The sequence below is a fragment of the Talpa occidentalis genome, unplaced genomic scaffold (genome assembly GCF_014898055.3).
Source record: "Talpa occidentalis isolate TD23 unplaced genomic scaffold, MPIMG_talOcc4v2.1 talOcc4.6, whole genome shotgun sequence".
Lineage (NCBI taxonomy): Eukaryota > Metazoa > Chordata > Mammalia > Eulipotyphla > Talpidae > Talpa > Talpa occidentalis.
The window spans coordinates 65350404-65374080 of record NW_023604972.1 but is presented as its reverse complement, the minus strand read 5'-3'; the positions used below and the strand labels follow the sequence as shown (position 1 = coordinate 65374080).

The following is a 23677-nucleotide window of genomic DNA, read 5'->3' as shown; positions in this document are numbered from 1 at the left end:
GGATGATGCTGATTAACTAATGGTAGACATTCTAAGGTGAAACTATACATATATCAAGCTAAAATAAATGCAAAAACCAGTAAGTACTAGTGAAATAGATTCTTCAACCCCCTTTTTACATGCTGAAAACCAAAAATATTTTCAACATCAGGCTACTGATGACTGCTAATTAAATATAAAGTCAAAACCCTCAGGAAGTCTTGCCAAGTTTGTGGCATTTTCAAGGGTTACCACAGTTAGGAAATAGAAGAAAACATAGGGTAAAGAGAGAGCAGTGGATTTTATTAAACTCTAGGTACCATGGGTTTGGCATTAGTGGGTAAGACTATGAATGAGCAGCCATTATTTTTGGACTGTGCTTCCCAACTGCCAAAAACTAGAGCCAATTTTACTATTCAAGTCTATCTTTAACAAGCTAGACAGATCCTGCTGCAATTCTTGTTTTTCTCTAATTTACCAGTACATTATTATGTAGTTTAGCAAGTGTGAAGAATTAAGTCATTATGTAGTACCAAGTTTATATCATCATAGGAATATAACATGCACATTCTACTTTATGTAGCTCAAGTAATAGGAAATATAATAGGACAGTTATGGGCAGAGATTTGTTTTTGACAAATTCATGTTCACACTAACTATGGGTTTAGAAATCTTATTGGGCAGGTACCTACAGCAGTTCTTCAATTGGTACTGAGCCATTATACACATGCACAAGTGATATGGCAGAGAATGAAGCAAAAGAGACAGTTGACTGGAGGACAAATGGGAAATCAGAGATGGGATGATGGCATATATCAGGAAGGGGCAATTCTCAGCTTTTCAAAGTAAGTCTTTGCTCTGTAAGAGAGGCCTGCTGGGCAACGGTTTTGTTCTCATGACCACGGAGTTTGGAAATAACATCTAGAAAGGCCAAATCCTCTACTTCCTTGTGTAGAGATTCTGGAAGACAAAAACAAGATAGCATACACTTCTGTTAGGTTCTAGTCTTACTGCATAATCTATCCAAAACATATACCCAAAATGTTTATTTGGGTGAGGCAAAGCTATAAACATCGAACAATTTTGAGCAAAGAGATATAGTAGTTTAAAAATATTTAGGGGATGTTAAAACAAAACAAAGCAGAGAAATGAAAAAAGTTGGTTCAAGATAGCAGAGAAAAATCTTGGTCTCACCTCCCCCTCGCTCCCATTCAGAATGAACTAGCAACTATATATGGAGCAACCCTCAAACAGAAGTGAAGATTGGCAGATCAATCTCTCCACAATGAAAAGTGAAAGATACCATTAGAAAGGGTAGGAAAGGCAAATACACAATTGACAAATGTACAGCAACCCACTTTAGGAAGGGAAATCATAAACATGAAGACTCTGAGGAGTGAAGGGCCTGATTCCCACACTGGGTGCCTCAACCCAGGGAACTGCACCTGAGAGGGGAGAATCCACTTCTAGCTAGGGAAAACAAAGAAGCTTTTGTTAAGAAAGACAGGAGCTAGGGTAATAGAGATCCAGAGACTTAGCACAAAAATATTAATTTGCTTAGATCATATCTGAAGAATTTAAATTAAAACAGCCAATTTATAACTTCATTGAAAAGAATTAAATGCATAGAAAAAACCTAAACATAGGTCAAGAAAGACCTGTACGCTGAAAACTATAATGCATTGTGAAAAGAAATAAAGATAGAAAGAAATTGGAACGATAGTCTGTATTCATGGATTGGAAGAATTGACATTGTTAAAATTGTCCTCTTACCTGAAAGCAGTCTATAGATTCAATGCAATCCTTATCAAAATCCAATGTCATTTTTCACAGAAATAGAAAACAATACATATATAAAAATTTATATATGTTTGTCATTTTTCACAAAAATAGAAAACAATACTAAAATATATGAACCTATAAAGGATATCTCACAGTTATATACAATCTTGGGGAATGACAAAAGTGGAAATATCACACTCCCCCACTCAAACTATACTACAAAATTATAGTAATTGAAATAGCTTAGTAATGGAATAAAAAGACACACAAATCTATGGCGCAGAACTAACGGTCCAGGAAAAAAACCCACACATAGATGGACAACTAATTTATGACAAAGGAGCCAAGAGTATACAATGGAATGAGAGACGTCTCTATCAAATGGTTCTAGAAACACTGGACATGCATGCAAAAGAATAGAGCTAGACCACTATCTTACACCATACACAAAAACTAATTCAAAATGAGAATATAAGACCTGAACCATACAATATGTAGAAAAAACAGGTGATAAGCTCGCAAACATTGGCCTTAAAGATACCTTTTCACTCTAATGATAAGGGAAATAAAAGCAAAAACAAATGGGATTACTCAAACTAACTGCTGTATAGTGAAAGAAACCACCACAAAAATGAAAAGTCCAGCTATTGACAGGGAGATGTTCACAACTCATAAATCTAGCAAGGGATTGATATAAAAAATATAAAAAGAAAAAAAAACAATATATATTAAGAATGCATACAGCTCAACAAAACAAAAAACCTGTTTATAAAAAGGGCAGAGATTCTGAATAGGCATTTCTTCAAAGACATACAGATGGTCCATAGGCACTTCAAAAAATGTCCAACATCACTTTATTAATAAATAGGAATAAAAACAATGAGAATTTTTTTCACACTTTTGAAATTGGACTGTATCAGAAAGACAAAAAACAAACAAGTGTTGGTGTGGGTGTAGAGAAAAAGAAATCCTCATTTACCTGAGAAGGTAAATTAATGCAGCTACCCTGGATAACAGTACGGAGGTTCCTCAAATATTATAAAAATAATTACCACATGATTCAGCAATTATATATTTCTAGTTAGCTATATGAAAACGCAAATTGAAAAAGGTGTACGCATCCTGGTGTTCATTACAGCATTATTCACAATAGGCAACTTATGGAAATAATTTGTCATTCAATGGATAGTACTCTTAAAAGCCATAAAAAAGATGAAATCTTGCCAGTTGAGACAACATAAATGGATCTTGAGATTATGCTGAAAGACAAATACCATGTAATTTCACTCATATATGGAATATAGAGTAAAAAAGCAAACAGAAAAAAAAAAACAAAACAAAACAAATAATTAGATTCCAGCAACAGAATTTTTAACTAGGATAAGAGAGAGGAGAAGTGTGTGTGGGTGGGAGAAGTTGTTGAATGGATGGTGATGGATGGTAACTAGATCTGTGGTGGTGGGTGTGGTATGGTATGTATGTTTGTCAAAGTGATGAAATTGTAATCCTAAAACAGTGTTGCATACCAAACTTACCTCATAAACAAAATACGAAAAGCTTTATGTGTAACATTACATAAACCAGATGACAAATTCTACAGTCTACTAGTGTTATTATTAAACATAGCTCATTTTATCTACTCAGGGATGAATTATAAACCACTTAATACTATCATCAATTCAAATATGAAGTATGTAATTTATAGAAAAATCTTATGCTCGTTTTCAAACTACTTTTGTGACAAATTCTTTCAATATTTTCTATGACACTAGGTTCCCATTTGGATTTCTTGTACTTTGTGGTTTTCTTGCTCTATTTAACCTCAACACAGGAAAATACAGACTTTTAAGACTCTAAGAACTGCTATATAGGAATACTGAGATCTAAAAGTTTAATGCAATCAGAATTTTTCAAGCTTCTTAAAAAGTTTTTTAAATTGAGATAATATTGCCACATACCATTTCAGCTACCCAATAATAATCCAATTATCGACAAGTCAACTTTACACTACATTCCTATTTTACTATATATGTAGATGTCTGTAATTCTTGCCCCCCCCCTTTTCTATTCCCACTCCCAAACCATTTTCCCTCAGTCAACCACAATCTATTCTCTGTTCAGGTTTGTTTTTTCTTTTTCTTTTTTTTTAGATTCCACATGTAAGTGAAATCATATGATATTTGTCTTTTTTTATGTGATTCAGTTAGACTAATACCCTCAAGGTATATCCATGGTGTCACAAATAACAAGTCTTTATTCTTTTTCTACAGCAGATTAGTATTTCATTATATGTATGCATATATACTTGCTGCATTGTATCTCTTTTATCCATTCATCCACTGATGGTCGATTAGTTTGTTTTCATATATTGGCTATTGTGAATAATGCTGCAATGAACACACACACACACACACACACACAATCATTATTTTCCTACTCTGTGATACCCAGAAGTAGAAAGTGGAACTACTATATCATATGGGAGTACCATTTCTAATTTTTTGAGCTATATATTACTTTTTATCATGGCTGCACCAGTTTACATTCCTAAAAAGTACACAAGGGTTCCTTTTACTCAATATCCTTGCAAGCACTGTAATTTTTCTTTTTTTTTCTAACAGTCATTGTAATAGGTGTGAAATGATACCTCATTGTGGTCTTGTATGCATTTCCCTGATAGTGATAATGAGAACCTTTATATGTGCCTGCTGGCCACCTATATATCTTCTTTTGGGAATAAAAAATGTCTATTCAGGGCCTCCCCAGTGGCGCAGCGGGTGAGCGCTGTGTTGCGCAGCTGCCCGCAGCCTCTGCAGCGCTGATTCGATCCTTGGCTGATCCCCGGCCACCTGAGGAGGGTCCCACATGGCGCGCAGACCTCTCCTGCCGCCCGCTGCTCCCCTCAGCAGTGTACCTCAGTCCTTCTGCCTGCTCTGTTCCCCGCTCTGGCTCTGGTGAATTCTCTCACCCTCCCGCACTTCTGACTGTACCCAGTGCTTGTATAAATAAATAAATAAATCTTTAAAAAAGAAAAGTCTATTCAAATCCTCTGTCCATTTTATATTCAGGCTTTTTGTTTTTTCCTATTGAGTTGTGCGAGTCCTTTACATACTTTGGATAGTAGCAGCTTACCAGATATATTATCTGAAAATACATTCTCCCATTCAATATGTTGCCTTTTTATACTAGTGTTAATTTCCTTTGCCATGGAGAAGATTTTTAGTTTGATGTAGTCCCACTTCTTATTTTGTTTTTGGTTTCAGATGTAAAAAAATCACACCACAACAGGCCTCCCCCGGTGGCGCAGCGGTTGCCTGCAGCCTCTGCAGCGCCGGTTCGTTCCCCCGCAGCCAGTAAGGGTCCCACCAAAAAAAAAAAAAAAAGAAATCACACCAACACCAATGTCAAAGAGCTTACCACCTATGATTTCTTCTTATGGTTTAGGTCTCACATGAAAGATTAATTTATTTGACTTAATTTTGTGAATGGTGTGAGTGATAAACTTTCATTCTTTTACACTGGCTGTCCAGTTTCCCCAACACCATCTATTGAAGATATTGTCCTTTCCCCACTGTATATTCTTCCCTCCTTTGTCAACTATTAATTGACCATATTATGCATGGATTAACTTATAGGCTCTTCATTTCATTGAACTACATGTCTGTTTTTATGCCAATACCATGCTGTTCTGACTACTATAATCTGTAAGTATAAAGTTAGGTTACGTGATATCCCTCCAGATTTATTTTTCTTTCTCAAGATTTCTTTGTATTTAGGATCTTTTGTAGTCCCATACACATTTAGGATTGCCTGTTCTATTTCTGTGAAAAATGCCCTTGAAATTTTGATGCATTGATTTGCATACTTCTTTGGATAATATGGGTATTTTAATAATATTAGTTTTTCAAACCGCAAGCATGAATTTTTTTTTTAATTTATTTGTGTCTTGATTTCTTTTGTCATCTTGTAGTTTTCATACACCAGTCTTCTACCCCTTTGGTTAATTTATTCCCATGTATTTTTAATTATTATTTTTAATTTTTTTTTAAGATTTATTTATTTATTTATACAAGCACTGGGTATAGTCAGAAGTGCAGGAGGGTGAGAGAATTCACCAGAGCCAGAGCAGGGAGCAGAACATACAGACTGATGAAATACACTGCTGAGGGGAGCAGCGGGCAGCAGGAGAGGTCTGCGCGCCATGTGGGACCCTTACCTGGTGGCCGGGGATTGAACCAGTGCTGCAGAGGCTGCAGGCAGCTTCGCAACCCAGCGCTCAACTGTTGTACCACCGGGGAGGCCCTATTTATTATTTTTAATATAATTTAAATGGATTATTTCCTTATTTTCTCATTCTGATAGTTCACTGTTGGTATACAGAAATACAACCAATTTTTGTATATTGATCTTGCATCCTCAAACTTTACTGACTTATTAGTTGTAAAAGATTTTTTTGGTTGAGTCTCTGTGGTTTCCTCTACATGGAATTATATGGTCTACAATAAGGCACTGATTTATCTTTTCTCTTTCAATTTTGATGCCTTATATTTCATTTTCTTGCCTACATCTCTGGCCAGGACTTTTGACAATGTATTGATTAAAAGTGGTAAGACTAGGCATCCTTGTCTTTTTCTTGGAAAGCTTTTCCCCATTGAGTACAATGTTAGCTGTGAGCTGTTATATACATTCTTTACAATGTTGAGGTATATATATTCTCTGTACCACTTTGCTAAGGGTTATGAATGGACACTAATTTTGTCAAATGCCTTTACTGTATCCACTGAGATAATCATGTGAATTTTATTCTTGATTTCTTGATATGGTGTATTGTGTAGGTTGTTTTCCAAATGTCAGACCATTCTTGGTGTAACTGCATTGATCATGGTTTGATCCTTTTAATGTATAATTGAATTTGGTTTGCTAACACTTTGTTAAGGATTTTCACATATATGATTGTCAGGGTTACTGACCGGTAGTTTTTCTCCTTTCCTTCCTCCTACCCTGATGTAATTATTTAAAAACATGAGAAAATAACATGTCATGAAACCGCACTTTCCTTGCCCTCTCCTTCCCCTAGCCCCTCCATTCTTCCCTGCCTCCCACCCTTCCTCTCTCTTTCTTTCCTTCCAAAATTATTTAAGTACTATCTGACATCCTTGCTAGTTTTTTGACAATAGAGAATTCACTTTTGATAAAATCTAAAATGTACGTATCCAAAAGAGCAGATTATAAAGCAAAATATCAATAATTATACAGAAAAATAACAACATTAATTGTTCTGGGATTAAACATTTTCCTTTGCATTTGTATATTTTTGGAGACATTATTTAGGAAATAAAACAAACAAACAAAATCCCACATTACTAGATAAACTGTTATTAAAAAGCCACGAGCCCAAGCAGACAAAGTTTGAAACCCAGGCGAGTTCCAGCTAGGGTGATAATACCAAAGCCCAGATTCATATCTTCTTTTTCTTTTTTAAATTTTTATTTATTTATTTAGCATAGAATTGGGGTACAGGCCAGGAGTGCAGGGAGTTGAGAGGATTCTCCAGAGACAGAGTGGGGAAATGAACAGGAAGATTTGCTGAAATACACTGCTAATGGGAGCAGAAGGTGAGACAGGAGAGGTCTGGGGCACCATATATGGGGTTAGCTGACCATTAAGATTTAACTTGTAGGGCCTCCCTGGCGGCACAATGGGTTAAGATGCAACCTATGAAGCTATCTGCAACCTCTGCAGCATGAGTTCGATCCCCAGCCGGCCAGGGTGCAACCCACATGGATGCAGACCTCTCCTGACTCACCCGCTGCTCCCCTCAGCAGTGTACTTCAGTCAATCTGCCTGTTCTGTTCCCCACTTGTCTCTGGTCAATCCTCTCTCACCCCCCCCCCCACCTCTGGCCTGACCCCAGCTCTTGAATGCATAAATAAATAAATCTTTTAAAAAAAAGACTTGGGCCTCCCCTGGTGGCGCAGCGGTTGAGCGCTGGGCTGCGAGGCTGCCCACAGCTTCTGCAGCACCAGTTCGCTCCCCAGCCACTGGCAAGGGTCCCACGAAAAAAAAAAAAAAAAAAAAGACTTAACTTGTAGGTCAATCTTTTAAAATTCATTACTAGAATGCTCTAACTTGATAACCTCAATGTACTTTAAGTTTAACAGATTTATATGAATGCACAACAGCAAAATGGCACTAGCAACACTGTTTTGGAATTGCTATAAAATGAAATAACCATTTTTGTAGCTGTAAAACACACTAGAAATAAAACATAAGACACAAGAATCTAGAAATCCTATAACAAAAAAAAAAAAATCTGATCAGATTAATCACTTTATTTTCACTGTTTTCTGACCTTTGTTCATTTTCAGTTTTTACCATAAATCTATTTGTTTCATGGATCAAGAAGAAGAAATTTTTTTCTCGAAAAGATACTAACATTAACGTGCACGGAGCGATGTCTGATGGTCTGGCTTTTCCATTTAAGTACTCTGCAGAGTTGGAAAGGTTCACCAAACTCCAAACCACTGAAATGAACAAATTTGAATGTGTCCACTCTTGATCTCTTTTTTTAAAGGATTTATACTGATGTAAATGAGACTCAAAACACTCAAGATGCACACTGTCACACCCTAATTGTTAGGACTGCTAGTGGTATTTTATTGAAATAATAATGGCAACACACATTTCTTGTTCCTTAAAAACAGAGCCATTGCTTAAAAAAAAAAAAAAAGAAATAGAACCACCCCCCAAGAAACCAATACCATCTTTAATCTAAGGTGCTTCTTAGGTAGTTTTGAAAGCCATATGTTCTATTACACTGCAGAATTTTCAGGAGGGGTGAAAACTACAACTAAGATCCAAGAAATAACTAAATCAGAAGAACAAATGCAAACAATATGCTTCCTAGGCTGACTTTGGAGAAATGTAGTTCTTTTCAGTAAGTTTTTTCTAGAAATTTGCATCATGAAACTCATTCACTTACTGGAACCTTGAAATGTTTGAGGAAAGTAAGGAAACCCAATTCTTTAGGGTGAAGAATGAGCAAGATAAGCTCACTATAGTTTAGGCATTCTAACTACACAATGCACACATTTCTTGCAGTCATCTGGAGGGTCACACTGCACAATCCAGTCAACTTCAGGAATATTCAGTTCCCCAGCTGTGTACACAACAATATACCTGAATCTGTACTGCAGAACTGGAAGAATATGGTTGCTTGCTGTTTTTGCTCCTCCCTTCCATGGATGGCCAGGACAGGCAGGTCAATGTAGTTCAGCAACCCTTAGTGGTATTTCATAGATTCACTGGATGAAAAGAAGACCATTGATTTCTTCTTCCAGTTCTTATAAATGAAAGTAAAGAGCGGAAGCAATCTCTTCTTGGAGGGACAAACATCCACTCTCAAGACCATTCATTTTATCTTTATCTATCTAGCTTTATCATCCTCAACACTTACATACAGCATCTCCTGTACAGAGAAAACCTTTTAGGTCTTCACCTTTCACATTTGTGTGGCTGAAAAAAGCATGGACTCTTTGCATGTTGACACATTTCATAATTTGCTTTAATTCCTCTTAAAATCCAACATCCAAGGTATGATCAGCCTCATTGATCACCAGTCACTGTTAGCTTTTTACACATAAATTCTGGGGTATTCTGCATATGTACAGGAGACTACCTGGTGTATCCACAATGATGTTGATCCCACTAGCAAGTTTCTGTGCTTCAGCAGATCTATAGTGTCACCCACTATTAACACATGTGTGAAGTTGGTGCGTCATTAGCTCCTTAAGAACACCAAAAGTTTGCATGGCCAGTTCCATAGTAGGTGAGAGAATAAGGACTCTTGGTCCATTCCTGGGCATAAACTTTAATTGAACAATGAGTTCAACTGCAGGGATGAGAAATGCTAAGGTTTTTCCAGTCTGCTTTTGCAGCTGCTAGAAGATCACTGCCTTCCAGAAGTATATGATACCTTTATGTTGAATTTTAGACATGTAAAGCCAATTTACTTTACTACTTTCCATACGTTCTTGTGGACATGAATAGAGAAGCAAATGAAGTTTTCTTAAAAAGTGCTTGTGAATCCTTGCAGTAACTCATCTTTCTCATTGCCTGGCTTCTCTACAGTCTTCTGTTCCTTTGGGAGTGTGGAAACCTATTTCTTCAGATTTCTTTCTGTCTTCATATTTTGCTTTTTTGGTGTCAGCCCCAGCACCATCCACCATTGTTCTTTTTTTCTTTCTTTCTCCTCTTTGTTTCTGAATTGGAAGACTACTTTGCTCCCCATTAATTAATATGGTAGATTTGGGTGTTTTTTTTTTTTTTGGCTTTATTCAATAGTTTAATTCACTTATATTTAATGAAATTACTATTATAATAAGATTTATGCTATTGTATAATTTCTGTGTTTTCTGATATATTCTCTTCCTTTTTCCTGAAATATCTCTTGCACCTTAAGGATTTGACTTACCATTTGTTATTGTTCTTATGTTAAACCCAGAAATTTGCCTTTAAGATTATACTCTTGTTTATTTATATCTATTTGTTTCTTTTTTGTGTGTCTGTGTGCTTTTATTTTTTTTTATTTTTTTTTAAATAATAAATTTTATTTTTATATTCCCCCATACAATTGCAAACCCCCATTCTGACCCCAATCCCTCCCCTCCTGCCCCCCACCCCCCAAAAAGTGTCTCTGGTTCATAGTTTTTTGTTGATTTTGATTTTCACTCTCTTATAGTTATTCATTTTCCTGGTCCCTTATTTAAGTTTTCTAGATTCCTGCTATGAGTGAGATCATCCGGTATTTTTCTTTTTCTTTTTGGCTTATTTCGCTGAGTATGATCCCTTCCAGCGCCATCTATGTTGCTGCAAATTGCATGTGTTTATCTTTTTTGAATGCTGAGTAATATTCCATGGTATATACGTACCACATCTTCTTGATCCAGTCATCTATTTTTGGGCATTTGGGCTGTTTGATTTGGGTGTGTTTTTTGTTCTTTTACATTTCCTACTATTTCTTTAGACTGTATCTCCATTTGGGGTTTATGACAAGCCTACTTCATACAGTATTAGGGATTTTAAACTTTTACATTTTTCATTGTTTCTTTAGACATACCTTTTTTATGGGCTTTGACAAGTCCACAGGCAAAGACTGTTTGAAGGATTTTTTTCACTTTTCTACATACCATTGTTTCTTTAGACACATCTTCATTTTGAGTTTCTAGTAGGCTCACCCTCAAAGCCCTTTGTAGCTTTGGATTTTCACTGGCACAATTTGAGGTTATGTTTCTGATCTTTCTTGGGAGTTTCATTGGTAAATGAGACATAGCCTTGGTTAAACACCTTCACCACAGCACCACAGACTAGCTTCTCAGTTTTCTGGGTGGCATTACTTTTATACAGGTACTGACCTGTAGTTTTTCCTTTTTTATTTTTATTTTTAGTGGTGTCTTTATCTGGTTTTGGAATCATGTTGATAATGGCCTCAAAGAAAGACTTTGCAGCATTCCCTCCTCTTCTATTCTTTGGAAGAGTTTGAGAAGGATAGTATTAAATCTTCTTTGAATATCTGGTGAAAGACACCCGTGAAGGTGTCTCACCTGAACTTTTATTTTTGGAAAGGCTTTTTGATCACTGATTCAATCACAGTCTATTTTCTATGTCCTCACGGTTCATTCTTAGAAGATTGTATGTTCTTAGAACTTACCCATTTCTACTAGGTTGCTCAATGTGTTGATATATAATTTCATATTGGTCTCTTATGATCTTCTATTTCTGTTATTGTTTTAACTTTGTTTTCCTTTGAGTCTTTTCACCTTTTTTCCCTGGGTGAGAGTATGTATTGATTTATCAATTTTGTTTATCTTTTCAAAGAAAATCTCTTAGTGTCATTCATCTTTTCTATACACCTTTTAGTCTCCACTTATTTCCACTCTGACCTGTATTAGAGCATTTGTTCTACTAATACACAACTTCATTTGTTCTGCTTTTTCCTAGTTTCTGGAGGTGTAAAGTTAGGTTGTTTGAGATTTCTTTCCTTGTTTCTTGAGGTACTCCTGTTTCACTGTGAACCTAGCTGTTAGTACTGCTTTTGCTACATTCCATAAATTTTATATGTTCATCCGAAGATATTTTTTCTTTGATATCTTCAGTGATAGCTTGTTTGGTCAGAAGCACGTCGTTTAATTCCACAAATTCATGAATATTTCTGGTTTTTCCTTGTAATTGATTTATATTTTCTTACTATTGTGTTTGATTTTAATTTTAAATTTATTGAGACTTGTTTGGTGCCACAACATGTGAGCTATCCTGCAGAATGCATCATGTCCACTTAAAATGTATATTTTAATGCTTTTGGATGGATGAATATCTGTTAAGTTCATTTAGTTTAAAGTGTTATTTAAGGCCACTATTTCAATAGTAATTGTCTACCTGCATGATCTATTTTTTTTTTTAAGATTGATTTATTTATTTATACAAGCACTGGGTACAGTCAGAAGCACGGCTGGGGGGGGGGTGGGGGGTGAGAGAATTCACCAGAGCCAGAGTGGGGAAGAGAACAGGCAGACTGATGAAATACACTGCTGAGGGGAGCAGCAGGCGCAGCAGGAGAGGTCTGTCGCACCATGTGGGACGCTCGTAGGGCGGCCGGGGATCAACCAGTGCTGCAGAGCTGCAGGCAGCTTCGCAGCCCAGTGCTCAACCGTTGCACCACCAGGGGAGGCCCTGGATGATCTTCTATTAAGTGGGAAATTAAAAATCCCCTATTATTGGCTCCCCTCCCCCGCCCACAGAGGCGGCACTCTCCGACCGGCAGAGAGGAGGAAAACAACAAACCAAAACGGCCCACAAGAACAAACGACTCAGCAAACAGGACTGTGAGTGGAAAGGAACTATTGCAGCCACCACACCCCGTGAACGGGAGCTGAGGCGAACCCTGCAGGATTCGCCACAGCGGTGAGCGAACGGCTCCGGGCGCCATTAGAGAAGAACAAAGACCCCGGGAGACGCGCACACAGCCCAGGCTGCCGATGACTCCTGGAGGAACCAGAGGGGAGCAGAGAAGCCCACCCAAGATGCCGGCCAGTCCCAACAACACAGTGTCCCAACGCATACGGCAAATTAGAAAACAGACAGTAGGGAGCAGAAGAACCACACGCAACCTAGCAACTCTCCAGAGAAAAAGCACACCACAAAAAGAAAACCAGCCCCCAGATGGCAACGACAGCAACTTGGAAGAACTTCTGAGCCTTCCAGAAAGAGAATTTAAAATTGCCGTGATTAAAAAACTGACAGAAGTCATAAAGGAAAACAATGATAAGGGAAAAATAATCAACGATCAGAAGAATGAAATTGAGTCCCTAAAGAGGGAAGTAAAAGAAATGCAGGAGATCAAAGAATTAGTGGAAGAACTAAAGAATTCTGGGAAAAGCAATGAAAGCAGAATTGATGAAATGGAAGAATGAATAAGTGCTCTTGAAGACACAGAAATAAAAAGAACCAAAACAGAAAAGGAAAGAGAAGTACGAAGGAAAAAGAATGAAGAAAGACTTCGGGAACTATCTGACTCCATGAGGAAAGGAAATATAAGAGTTATAGGAATACCAGAAGGAGAGGAGAGAGAAGTAGGAACAGAGAAAATATTCAAAGAGATAATTGAAGAGAACTTCCCAAATGTGAAGGAGCTGAAAATTGATATACAAGAAGCAAGAAGAACACCAAACTTCCACGACGAAAGAAAAAATACAGCAAGACACATAATAGTAAAGCTCCCTAGAATCCAGGACAAGGAAAAAATAATGAAGCTGGCAAGAGGGAAGAAACAAAATAACATTCAAAGGAAAGCCAATCAGGCTGACATCAGACTTCTCCGAAGAAACACTACGGGCAAGGAGAGAGTGGAGGGACATAGTCAACAGACTCCAAGAAAACAGATGCCAACCAAGAATACTCTATCCCGCAAAGCTCTCCTTCCTCTTTGAAGAAAGAATATGGACCTTCCCAGACAAACAGAAACTCCGGAATTTCATTGCAACTAAACCCCCACTCCAAAAAATACTACAAGGAGTCCTAAAGCCAGAACCTCAGAGGGATGAATAACAATGAAAGAAGGCCAAAAAAAAAAAAAAGTTATTAAAAGAATAAATAAATAAAATCAAAAGAAAGACAAACACAATGGCAAATACAGATGTTAACATATCAATATTAACTCTAAATGTAAATGGACTAAACTCTTCAATAAAAAGACACAGAGTTGCAGCCTGGATTAAGAAACAAAACCCAACCTTTTGCTGTCTCCAGGAAACACATTTAGCTACAAAAGATAAAAATAGGCTCAAAGTTAAAGGATGGAAAACAATCCTACAAGCAAATGGACCAAAAAAGAAAGCAGGAACAGCTATACTTATATCAGATAAAACAGATTTCAAACTCAAAAAGATAAAAAGAGACCCCAATGGTCACTACATTATGATCAAGGGGACAATACTTCAAGAAGAAATAACACTCATTAACATATACTCACCAAATGAAGGAGCACCAAAATATATCAGACAACTGTTGTCCTCTCTGAAAACAGACATCAGAGAAAACACATACGTAGTGGGAGACTTCAACACACCACTATCAACAATGGATAGATCAACAAGACAAAAAATAAGTAAAGAAACCAAAGCTCTAAATAAGAACCTAGAGCAATTGGGCTTAACAGACATCTATAGAACACTAAACCCCCAAAAAACGGAGTACACATTTTTCTCAAGCGCACACGGATCATTTTCCAGGATCGATCACATACTGGGGCACAAGACAAACATCAAGATTGAAATCATATCAACCATCTTTTCTGACCATGAAGGCATCAAACTAGAAATAAACCATAAAAAGAAGGCAAGGAACTTTCCTACCTCATGGAGATTAAAACCACACTACTGGAAGACCACTGGACTAATGAGGAGATCAAAGAAGAAATTAAAAAATTTTTTGAATTGAACGACAAGGAGGACACCAATATCCTAAATGTATGGGATGCAGCAAAAGCAGTAATAAGAGGAAAATATATAGCAATAGAAGCTCACATCAAGAAACAAGAAAGAACTCAAAGAAACAACCTAATCTCGAAGCTCAAAGATCTAGAAAAAGAACAACAAAAAAACCCCAAAACCAGTAGAAGAAAAGAAATAATAAAAACCAAAGCAGAAATAAATGAAATTGAAACTAAAAAAACAATCCAAAAGATCAATGAAACCAAAAGCTGGTTCTTTGAAAAAATCAATAAAATAGACAAACCCCTAGCCAGGCTCACAAAGGAAAAAAGGGAGAAAGCACAAATAAACAGGATCATCAATGAAAGAGGAGAAATCACAACGGACACAGCAGAAATCAAAAGAATAATCAGTAACTACTATGAACAGTTATATGGAAACAAGTTTAACAATCTAGAGGAGATGGACAAATTCCTACAACTCTACAATCACCCAAAGCTAGATAAAGAAGAAATAGAACACCTAAACAGACCAATGACAAGCAGCGAAATTGAAATGGTAATCAAAAACCTCCCAAAAACAAAAGCCCAGGACCTGATGGATTTACAAATGAATTCTACCAAACATTCAGAGACAAATTAGAGCCTATCCTTCACAAACTCTTCCAAAAAATTGAGAAGGAAGGGACAATAACAAACACGTTCTATGAAGCCAACATTACACTAATACCAAAACCGAACAAGGACAACACAAAAAAGGAAAACTACAGGCCAATCTCCCTAATGAACACTGATGCAAAAATCCTCAATAAAATTTTAGCCATCAGAATCCAACAATGTATCCATAAGATAATTCACCACGACCAAGTAGGATTCATGCCAGGGGCACAAGGATGGTTTAACATCCGAAAAACAATCAACGTTATCCAACACATCAACAAAAAGAAATATAAAAACCATATGATAATATCAATAGATGCTGAGAAAGCTTTCGACAAAGTGCAACACCCATTCATGATAAAAGCCCTTGAAATTCTTGGGATACAAGGAACATACCTCAACATCATAAAGGCCATCTATGACAAGCCAACAGCCAGTATCATTCTCAATGGTGAAAAGCTGAAAGCAATTCCATTAAGATCTGGAACAAGACAAGGATGTCCACTCTCACCACTGCTTTTCAATATAATACTGGAAGTCCTAGCCAGGGCAATAAGACAAGAGAAAGACATCCAAGGAATCCAAATAGGAAAAGAAGAAGTCAAACTATCACTATTTGCAGACGATATGATATTATACATAGAGAACCCCAAAAACTCCACAGAAAAGCTAATTCAACTCATCAATCAGTTCAGTAAAGTGGCAGGATACAAAATCAACACGCAAAAGTCAGTAGCCTTCCTATACACAAACAATAAATCTGAAGAAGAAGAAATCAAAAAAACCATCCCTTTTATTATTGAAACAAAAAAAATCAAATATTTGGGAATAAATCTAACAAAAGAGGTAAAGGACCTATACAAAGAAAACTATAAAACACCGTTAAAAGAAATAGAAGAAGACACAAAGAAATGGAGAGACATCCCCTGCTCGTGGATTGGAAGAATAAACATTATTAAAATGGCCATTCTTCCAAAAGCAATATACAGATTCAATGCTATTCCAATCAAAATTTCAATGTCATTCTTCAAAGAAATAGAACAATTATTGATGAAATTCATATGGAATCACAAAAACCCCGAATAGCCAAAGCTCTCCTGAAAAAAAGAAGGGAATGGAGGCATTACACTCCCAGACTTCAAACTATACTACAAAGCCATAATCATCAAAACTGCATGGTATTGGAACAAGAACAGATATACAGACCAATGGAATCGAATAGAAAATCCAGAAATAAACCCACAGATTTATGGTCAACTAATCTTTGACAAAGGAGCAAAGACTATGCATTGGAGCAAAGAAAGTTTGTTCAATAAATGGTGCTGGGAAAACTGGGTCGCTACATGCAAAAGAATGAAGCTTGACCACTACCTCGCACCATACACAAAAATCAACTCAAAATGGATTAAAGAACTAGACATAAGACCTGAAACCATAAAATATATAGAAGGAAATATAGGCAAAACACTACGTGATTTGCACATCAAAGACATCTTTACAGACACATCACCCAAAGCAGTGATAGTGAAGGCAAAGATAAACAGCTGGGACTACATCAAATTAAAGAGCTTCTGCACAGCAAAAGAGACAATAACAAAAACAAAGAGAAACCCCACCAACTGGGAGAACATTTTTGCACCCAACACTAATAATAAAGGACTGATCACAAAAATCTGCAAAGAGCTGATGAGACTCAACAACAACAAAGAAAATAATCCAGTCAAAAAATGGGCAGAAGAGCTAAAAAGAAACTTCTCTGAAGATGAAATGCAAATGGCCAACAGGCATATGAAAAAATGTTCAACATCACTTGCCATCAGGGAAATGCAAATCAAAACTACCATGAGATACCATTTTACACCAGTGAGAATGGCACATATTAAAAAAACTAGCAACAACAAATGCTGGCGAGGGTGTGGAGAAAAAGGAACTCTTCTGCACCGTTGGTGGGAGTGCAAACTGGTCCAACCACTGTGGAAAGCTGTGTGGAGATTTCTGGACCTACTAAACATAGAGCTTCCATATGATCCAGCAATTCCACTCCTAGGTATTTACCCAAAGGACACAGAAACATCAATTCCAAAGAACACCTGCACCCCTATGTTTATAGCAGCACTGTTTACAATAGCTAAGCTTTGGAAACAACCCAAATGCCCAAAAATAGATGACTGGATCAAGAAGATGTGGTACATATATACCATGGAATATTACTCAGCATTCAAAAAAGATAAACACATGCAATTTGCAGCAACATGGATGGCGCTGGAAGGGATCATGCTCAGCGAAATAAGCTAAAAAGAAAAAGAAAAATACCGGATGGTCTCACTCATAGCAGGAATCTAGAAAACTTAAATAAGGGACCAGGAAAATGAATAACTATAAGAAAGTGAAAATCAAAATCAACAAAAAACTATGAACCAGAGACACTTTTTTGGGGGGCGGGGCGGGAGGGAGGGATTGGGGTCAGAATGGGGAGGCTGCAATTGTATGGGGAATATAACAATAAAATTTATTATTAAAAAAAAAATCCCCTATTATTACTATATTACTGTCAATTTCTCCCTTTAGGCCTTTCAATATTGGTCTTATTCTTTTAGGTGCTTCTGTGTCAAGTGCACAATATTTACAAATGCTATATCCTCTTTATCATCATGCAATGTCTTTCCTTGGGTTTTACTATAGTCTTTGTTTTAAAGTCTATATTGTCTGATGTAAGGACATCAGTACCAGTTTTCTTTTCATTTCCATTTTCCGGGATTATCCTTTTTGATTCCTTCACTTTCACTTTGTGTGGTATTAAACCTGAAGTGAGTCTTGCAGTAGCATACAGACAAGTCTTGCCTTTTAAGTCTTTCAGCTACTCCATGTCTTTTTGATTAGAGGATTTAAGTCATTTAATGTAATTACTGGCAACTATGTACTTAATGTCATTTTATTTATTTTAGGATTTATTGATTCATGCATATAAGAACCGGGGTACAGTCCAGATGCGCGGGAGGATGAGAGGATTCACCAGAGACACAGCGGAGAACAGAAAGGGCAGACTGACTGAAATACACCACTGAGGGGAGCAGCGGGGGAGACAGGAGAGGTCTGCAGTGCCAAGTGGGATTCTCGCTGGCCAGCCGGGATCGAACCCACACTGCAGAGGCTGTGGACAGCTTTACAGTGTGCTCAACTGCCTGTTCCACCAGGGGAGGCCCAATGTCATTTTAATTTTATAGATCCTCTCTGTTCCTTTCTTCTTAACTTGTTCTCTGCCCTTGTGGTATGATGACTTTCACTGTAGTGTGCTTAGATTCCCTTCTCATTACCTGTCATTTTTTTTTTTTTTAAGATTTATTTATCTATACAAGAACTGGGGCACAGGCCAGATGCGCAAGAGGGTGAGAGGATTCACCAGAGACAGAGCTGGGAACAGAACAGGCAGCCTGACGAAAAACACTGCTGAGGGGAGCAGTGGGCGACAGGAGAGGTCTGCCAGGTAGCCGGGATCGAACTGGCACTGCAAAGGCTGCGGATAGCCTCACAGTGCTATGCTCAACAGCCTGCGCCACCAGGGGAGGCTCATCTTTCATATTTCTATGAAAGAATTTTCCTTTTGTGACTATCAGGATGTGTGTGTGTGTTTGAATTGTGTGTGTAATATTCTATTTGAGTTCACAGGAATTTATATTTAAAAATATCCTAAAACTCTCTAGCTTTATTACTCCTCTGGTGTTTTATTTTAGATGTCACACTTTACATCTTTTTATTTTATATACCCCTGAATTGTTTTAGTTGTTAATTTGACTACTATTATTATTAACTTTCATACTACCTATATACATGATTAACCTACTACCTTTATTATGTATTTACCTTTACCAGTAAGGTGTTCTTTCCTTTTTTTTTTGGAGATTTATTTATTTATTTATACAAGAACTGAGGTACAGGCCAGATTCGCGGGAGGGTGAGAGGATTCACCAGAGACAGAGTGGGGAACAGTACAGGCAGACTGACGAAATACACTGCTGAGGGAAGCAGCGGGCAAGACAGGAGAGGTCTGCCACACCATGTGGGACCTTCGCCGGCTGGCCGGGATCGAACCAACGCTGCGGAAGCTGTGGACAGACAGCCTCACAGCACTGCACTCAATCGCCTGCGCCACCAAGGGAGGCCCAAGATTTTCTTTTATGTTTCATGCTACTTATGGTATTTTTTTAAATATTAATTTACTACCTTGCTTCAGTTTAAAGAAGTCCTTTAAACATTCTTCTTGTAAGGAAGAGAGAGAGAAATATGGGTTGATGACAGCAACAGAGGAGTTTTCCTAATTTGCTACCAGGAGGATAACTTAGTCAAATAGGGCACTTGACTCAGATGATCAGGTGACTTGGGGTAAAAATAGAGCATCTCTGGGACATCAGAGACTAATGCTGATGTCATACACCAGAAAGACATTCAAAAAAATCAGCTATATAATACAAAAGGTGGTTGGCATGGAGAGAGGCTTCTGGAATAAGTAGGCGGGGTGGAAACTATGGTTCAAATCCATGTTAGAGTGGCACTCAGGAGGGCAAAGTTGTTAAACATGAACCTAACTTTGGGGTGATATGTTTGAAAGTGCTAGGGTTTGCCAGGTGGGAAGGGCCCACAGCAAAGACTAAAGAAAGAGAGGGGTTACTTTTTCCCACCCCCAAGCTGACACAGTGAAGCTGCTGTTAGAAGTTTAGTAAAGTGGGGCCTTCCCAGTGGCGCAGTGGTTGAGCGCTGGGCTGTGAAGCTGTCTGCAGCCTCAGCAGCGCCGGTTCAATCCCCGGCCACGGGGCGAGGGTCCTACATGGCGCGCATACCTCTCCTGCCGCCCGCAGCTCCCCTCAGCAGTGTGCTTCGTCAGTCTGCCTTTTTCTGCATTCTGCTCTGGCTCTGGTGAGTTCTTTCACCCTCCTGTGCTTCTGACTGTACCCAGTGCTTATATAAATAGATGAACGAATCTTTAAAAAAAAAAGAGAGATTAAAAAAAAAAAGAAGTTCAGTAAAGTTATGCTGAAAACCTGGCTTACAGCCTTGTAGAGATCAAAGTTGGGAAACCCAGAAAAGGGGGCTATCAGCAGTACCCCAGGCATGAGTGAGAGTGACTGTGAACTGCAGGAGTTCTCCCTCAACTCCAGATCAGGCACCTATAGATTAGTTCTTCCTGACAAAGAGCACAATCAACAATGACATGGAAGGACTCCTCTGCCTGTCAGATAGAGATTTAAAATCACCATGATTAAAAAACTGAAAGAAGATAAAAAGGAAAAGAATGATACAAAAAAATAATCAATGATCAGAAGAATGAAATTGAGTTCCTAAAGAGGGAAATGAAAGTGAAAGAAATGCAGGGGATTAAAAGATTAATGGAGGAGCTAAAGAACTCTGGGAAAAGCAATGAAACAGAATAGATGAAATGGAAGAACGAAGAAGAACTCTCGAAGACAAAGAAATAAAAAGAACCAGGGCCTCCCTGGTGGTGCAACAGTTGAGCACTGTGCTGTGAAGCTGTCCGCAGCCTCTGCAGTGCTGGTTTGATTAATGGTGGGCCAGGGAAAAACCTGCATGGCGTGGCAGACCTCTCCTGTTCCTCCCCGGCTGCTCCCCTCAGCAGCGTCTTCGGTCCGTCTGCCTGTTCTGCACCCCCCTCTCTCTGGTGAATTCCCTCACTCTCCCGTGCCTCTGACCTGTACCCCAGTTCTTGTATAAATAAATAAATCTTAAAAAAATTAAAAAACGAAAAAGAACCAAAACAGAAAAAGAAAGAGAAGTGCAAACGAAAGAGAATGAAGAAACACTTCAAGAACTATCTGACCCCATAAGGAAGGGAAATTTATAAGTTATAGGAATCGCAGAAGAGGGTGAGAGTTATAGGAATAGAGAAAATATTCATGAAGATAATTGAAGAGAAATTCCCAAGCATGAAAAAGGAGATGAAAATAGACAAGAAGCAAGAACACCAAACTTCCATGATGAAAGGAAAAATATGCAAGACATATAATACTAAAGCTCCCAAGAATCCAAGACAAGGAAAAAATATGAAGCTGACAAGAGGGAAGAAACAGATAATAAAGGAAAACTGGCTGACATCAGGCTGACATCAGACTTCTCCAAAGAAAAACTAGGGCAAGAAGAGAATGGAGGGACATACTTAACAAACTGCAAGACAACAAATGTCAACCAAGCATACTTTATCCTGCAACACTTTCCTTCCTCTATGGAAAAAGAATTAGGACCTTCTCATACAAAAAGAAATTCCAGAATTTCATTATGACTAAACCCCCACTCCAAAAAATACAAGTCCTAAAGCCAAAACCAACAGAGGGATGAATAAGAAGAAACAAACAAGAGAAGGAATAACATCACAAAAAGACAAAGAAAATGGCAAATACCATGCCAATGTATCAATATTAACTCTAAATGTAAATGGACTAAACTCATCAATAAAAAGACACAGAGTTGCAGGCTGGATTAAGAAACAGAATCAGGGCCTCCCTGGTGGTGACAGGGGTTAAGATGCAACCTATGAGGCTGTCCACAGCCTCAATGAAACTAAGTCGGTTCTTTGAAAAAATAAACAAAATAGATAAACCTCTAGCCATGCTCACAAAGAAAAAAATGGAAGAAAGCACAAATAAATAGGTTCATAAATGAGAGAGGAAACATGACAATAGACACAGCAAAAACCAAAGGAATAATTAGGGACTGCTATGAACAGTTATATGCAAACAAGTTCAACAATCCAGAAGAGATGGACAAATTCCTACAACTTTACAATCACCCAAACCTAGATGAAGAATAAACAGAACACCTAAACAGAACAATTATAAGCAGTGAAATTGAAACAGTATAATAAAAACCCTCCCCAAAAACAAAAGCCCAGGACCAGATGGCTTTACAGATGAATTCTACCAAAAGTTCAGGAATGAACTAGTGCCTATCCTACACAAAAATTTTAGTTTCATTGACCTTTTGGATTGTTTTCTTATTTCATTTATTTCTGCTTTGATTTTTATTTCCTTTCTTCTACTGGCTTTTGGGCTATTTTGTTGTTTTTTTTCTGGTTCTTTAAGGTGGGGATTAGTTTGTTCCTCCGAGTTCTTTCTTGTTTCTTGATGTGAGCTTGTATTGCCAAATACTTTTCTCTGGTAACTGCTTTTGCTGTGTCCCATATGTTCTGAGAGTTGTATCCTCATTATCATTCATCTCAAGGTATTTTTTAATTTCTTCTTTGATCTTCTCTTTCAAAAAATTGAGTAGGAAGGGATAATAACAAACACGTTTTATGAAGCCAATATTACACTAATACCAAAAACGAAGAAGGACAACACCTAAAAGAAAACTACAGGCCAATCTCTCTAATAATGAACACTGATGCAAAACCCTCAATAAAATCTTAGCCAACAGAATCCAACAATGCATCAATATGATAATTGACCATGACCCAGCAGGATTTATTCCAGGGACACAAGGATGGTTCAACATCTGAAAATCAATTAATGTAATCCAACACATCAACAAAAAGAAAAATAAAAACCACATGATCATATCAATTGATGCTGAGAAAGCATTCAATAAAGTTCAACATCCATTTATGATAAAGGCCCTCGAAATTCTTGGGATATAAGAGCATAATGAAGTCCATATATGACAAGCCCATAGCCAAAATCATTCTCAATGGCAAAAAGCCGAAAGACTTTCCCTTAAGACAAGGATGTTCACTCTCACCACTGCTTTTTTAATACAACACTGGAAGTCCTAGCCAGAGCAGTAGACAAAAGAAAGATATACAAGGAACCAAATAAGAAAGACAAAATAAGATTATCACTATTTGCAGATGATATGATAACTCCAAAAACTCCACAGAAAAGCTAATAAAAATAATCAATCAGTTTAGTAAAGTAGCAGGATACAAAAAACACACAAAAATCAGTAGCCTTCCTACATACAAACAATAAATCTGAAGAAGAAATCAAGAAAATCATCCCTTTTATAATTGAAAACAAAAAAATTCAAATACTTGGGAATAAACCTACCAAAAGAGGGTACAGGATCTATACAAAGAAAACTATAACACATGTTAAAAAGAAATAAGATACAAAGAAATGGAAAGACATTCCCTGCTAATGGATTGGAATAATTAATATCAAAATGACATCCTACCAAGGGCAATTTACAGATTCAATGCTATTCAAATGAAAATTTCAATGACATTCTTCAAAGAAATAGAACAAATATAGATGAAATTCATATGCA

At 37.4% G+C, this 23677-nt stretch overlaps 1 protein-coding gene across 6 annotated transcripts in view; it reads right to left on the bottom strand.

The window, feature by feature from the left end:
• Nucleotides 1–261: 261 nt before the first annotated feature.
• RAP1GDS1 (Rap1 GTPase-GDP dissociation stimulator 1) overlaps nucleotides 262–23677 on the bottom strand; it is a 326851-nt gene continuing 303435 nt past the window's right edge. For all 6 annotated transcript variants that reach the window (XM_037529845.2, XM_037529841.2, XM_054687846.1 and 3 more), the window contains one exon: nucleotides 262–939. In XM_037529845.2, coding sequence (XP_037385742.1) covers nucleotides 812–939 — 128 coding nt within the window. In that variant the 3' untranslated portion in view covers nucleotides 262–811. The remainder of the gene's footprint in view (nucleotides 940–23677) is intronic.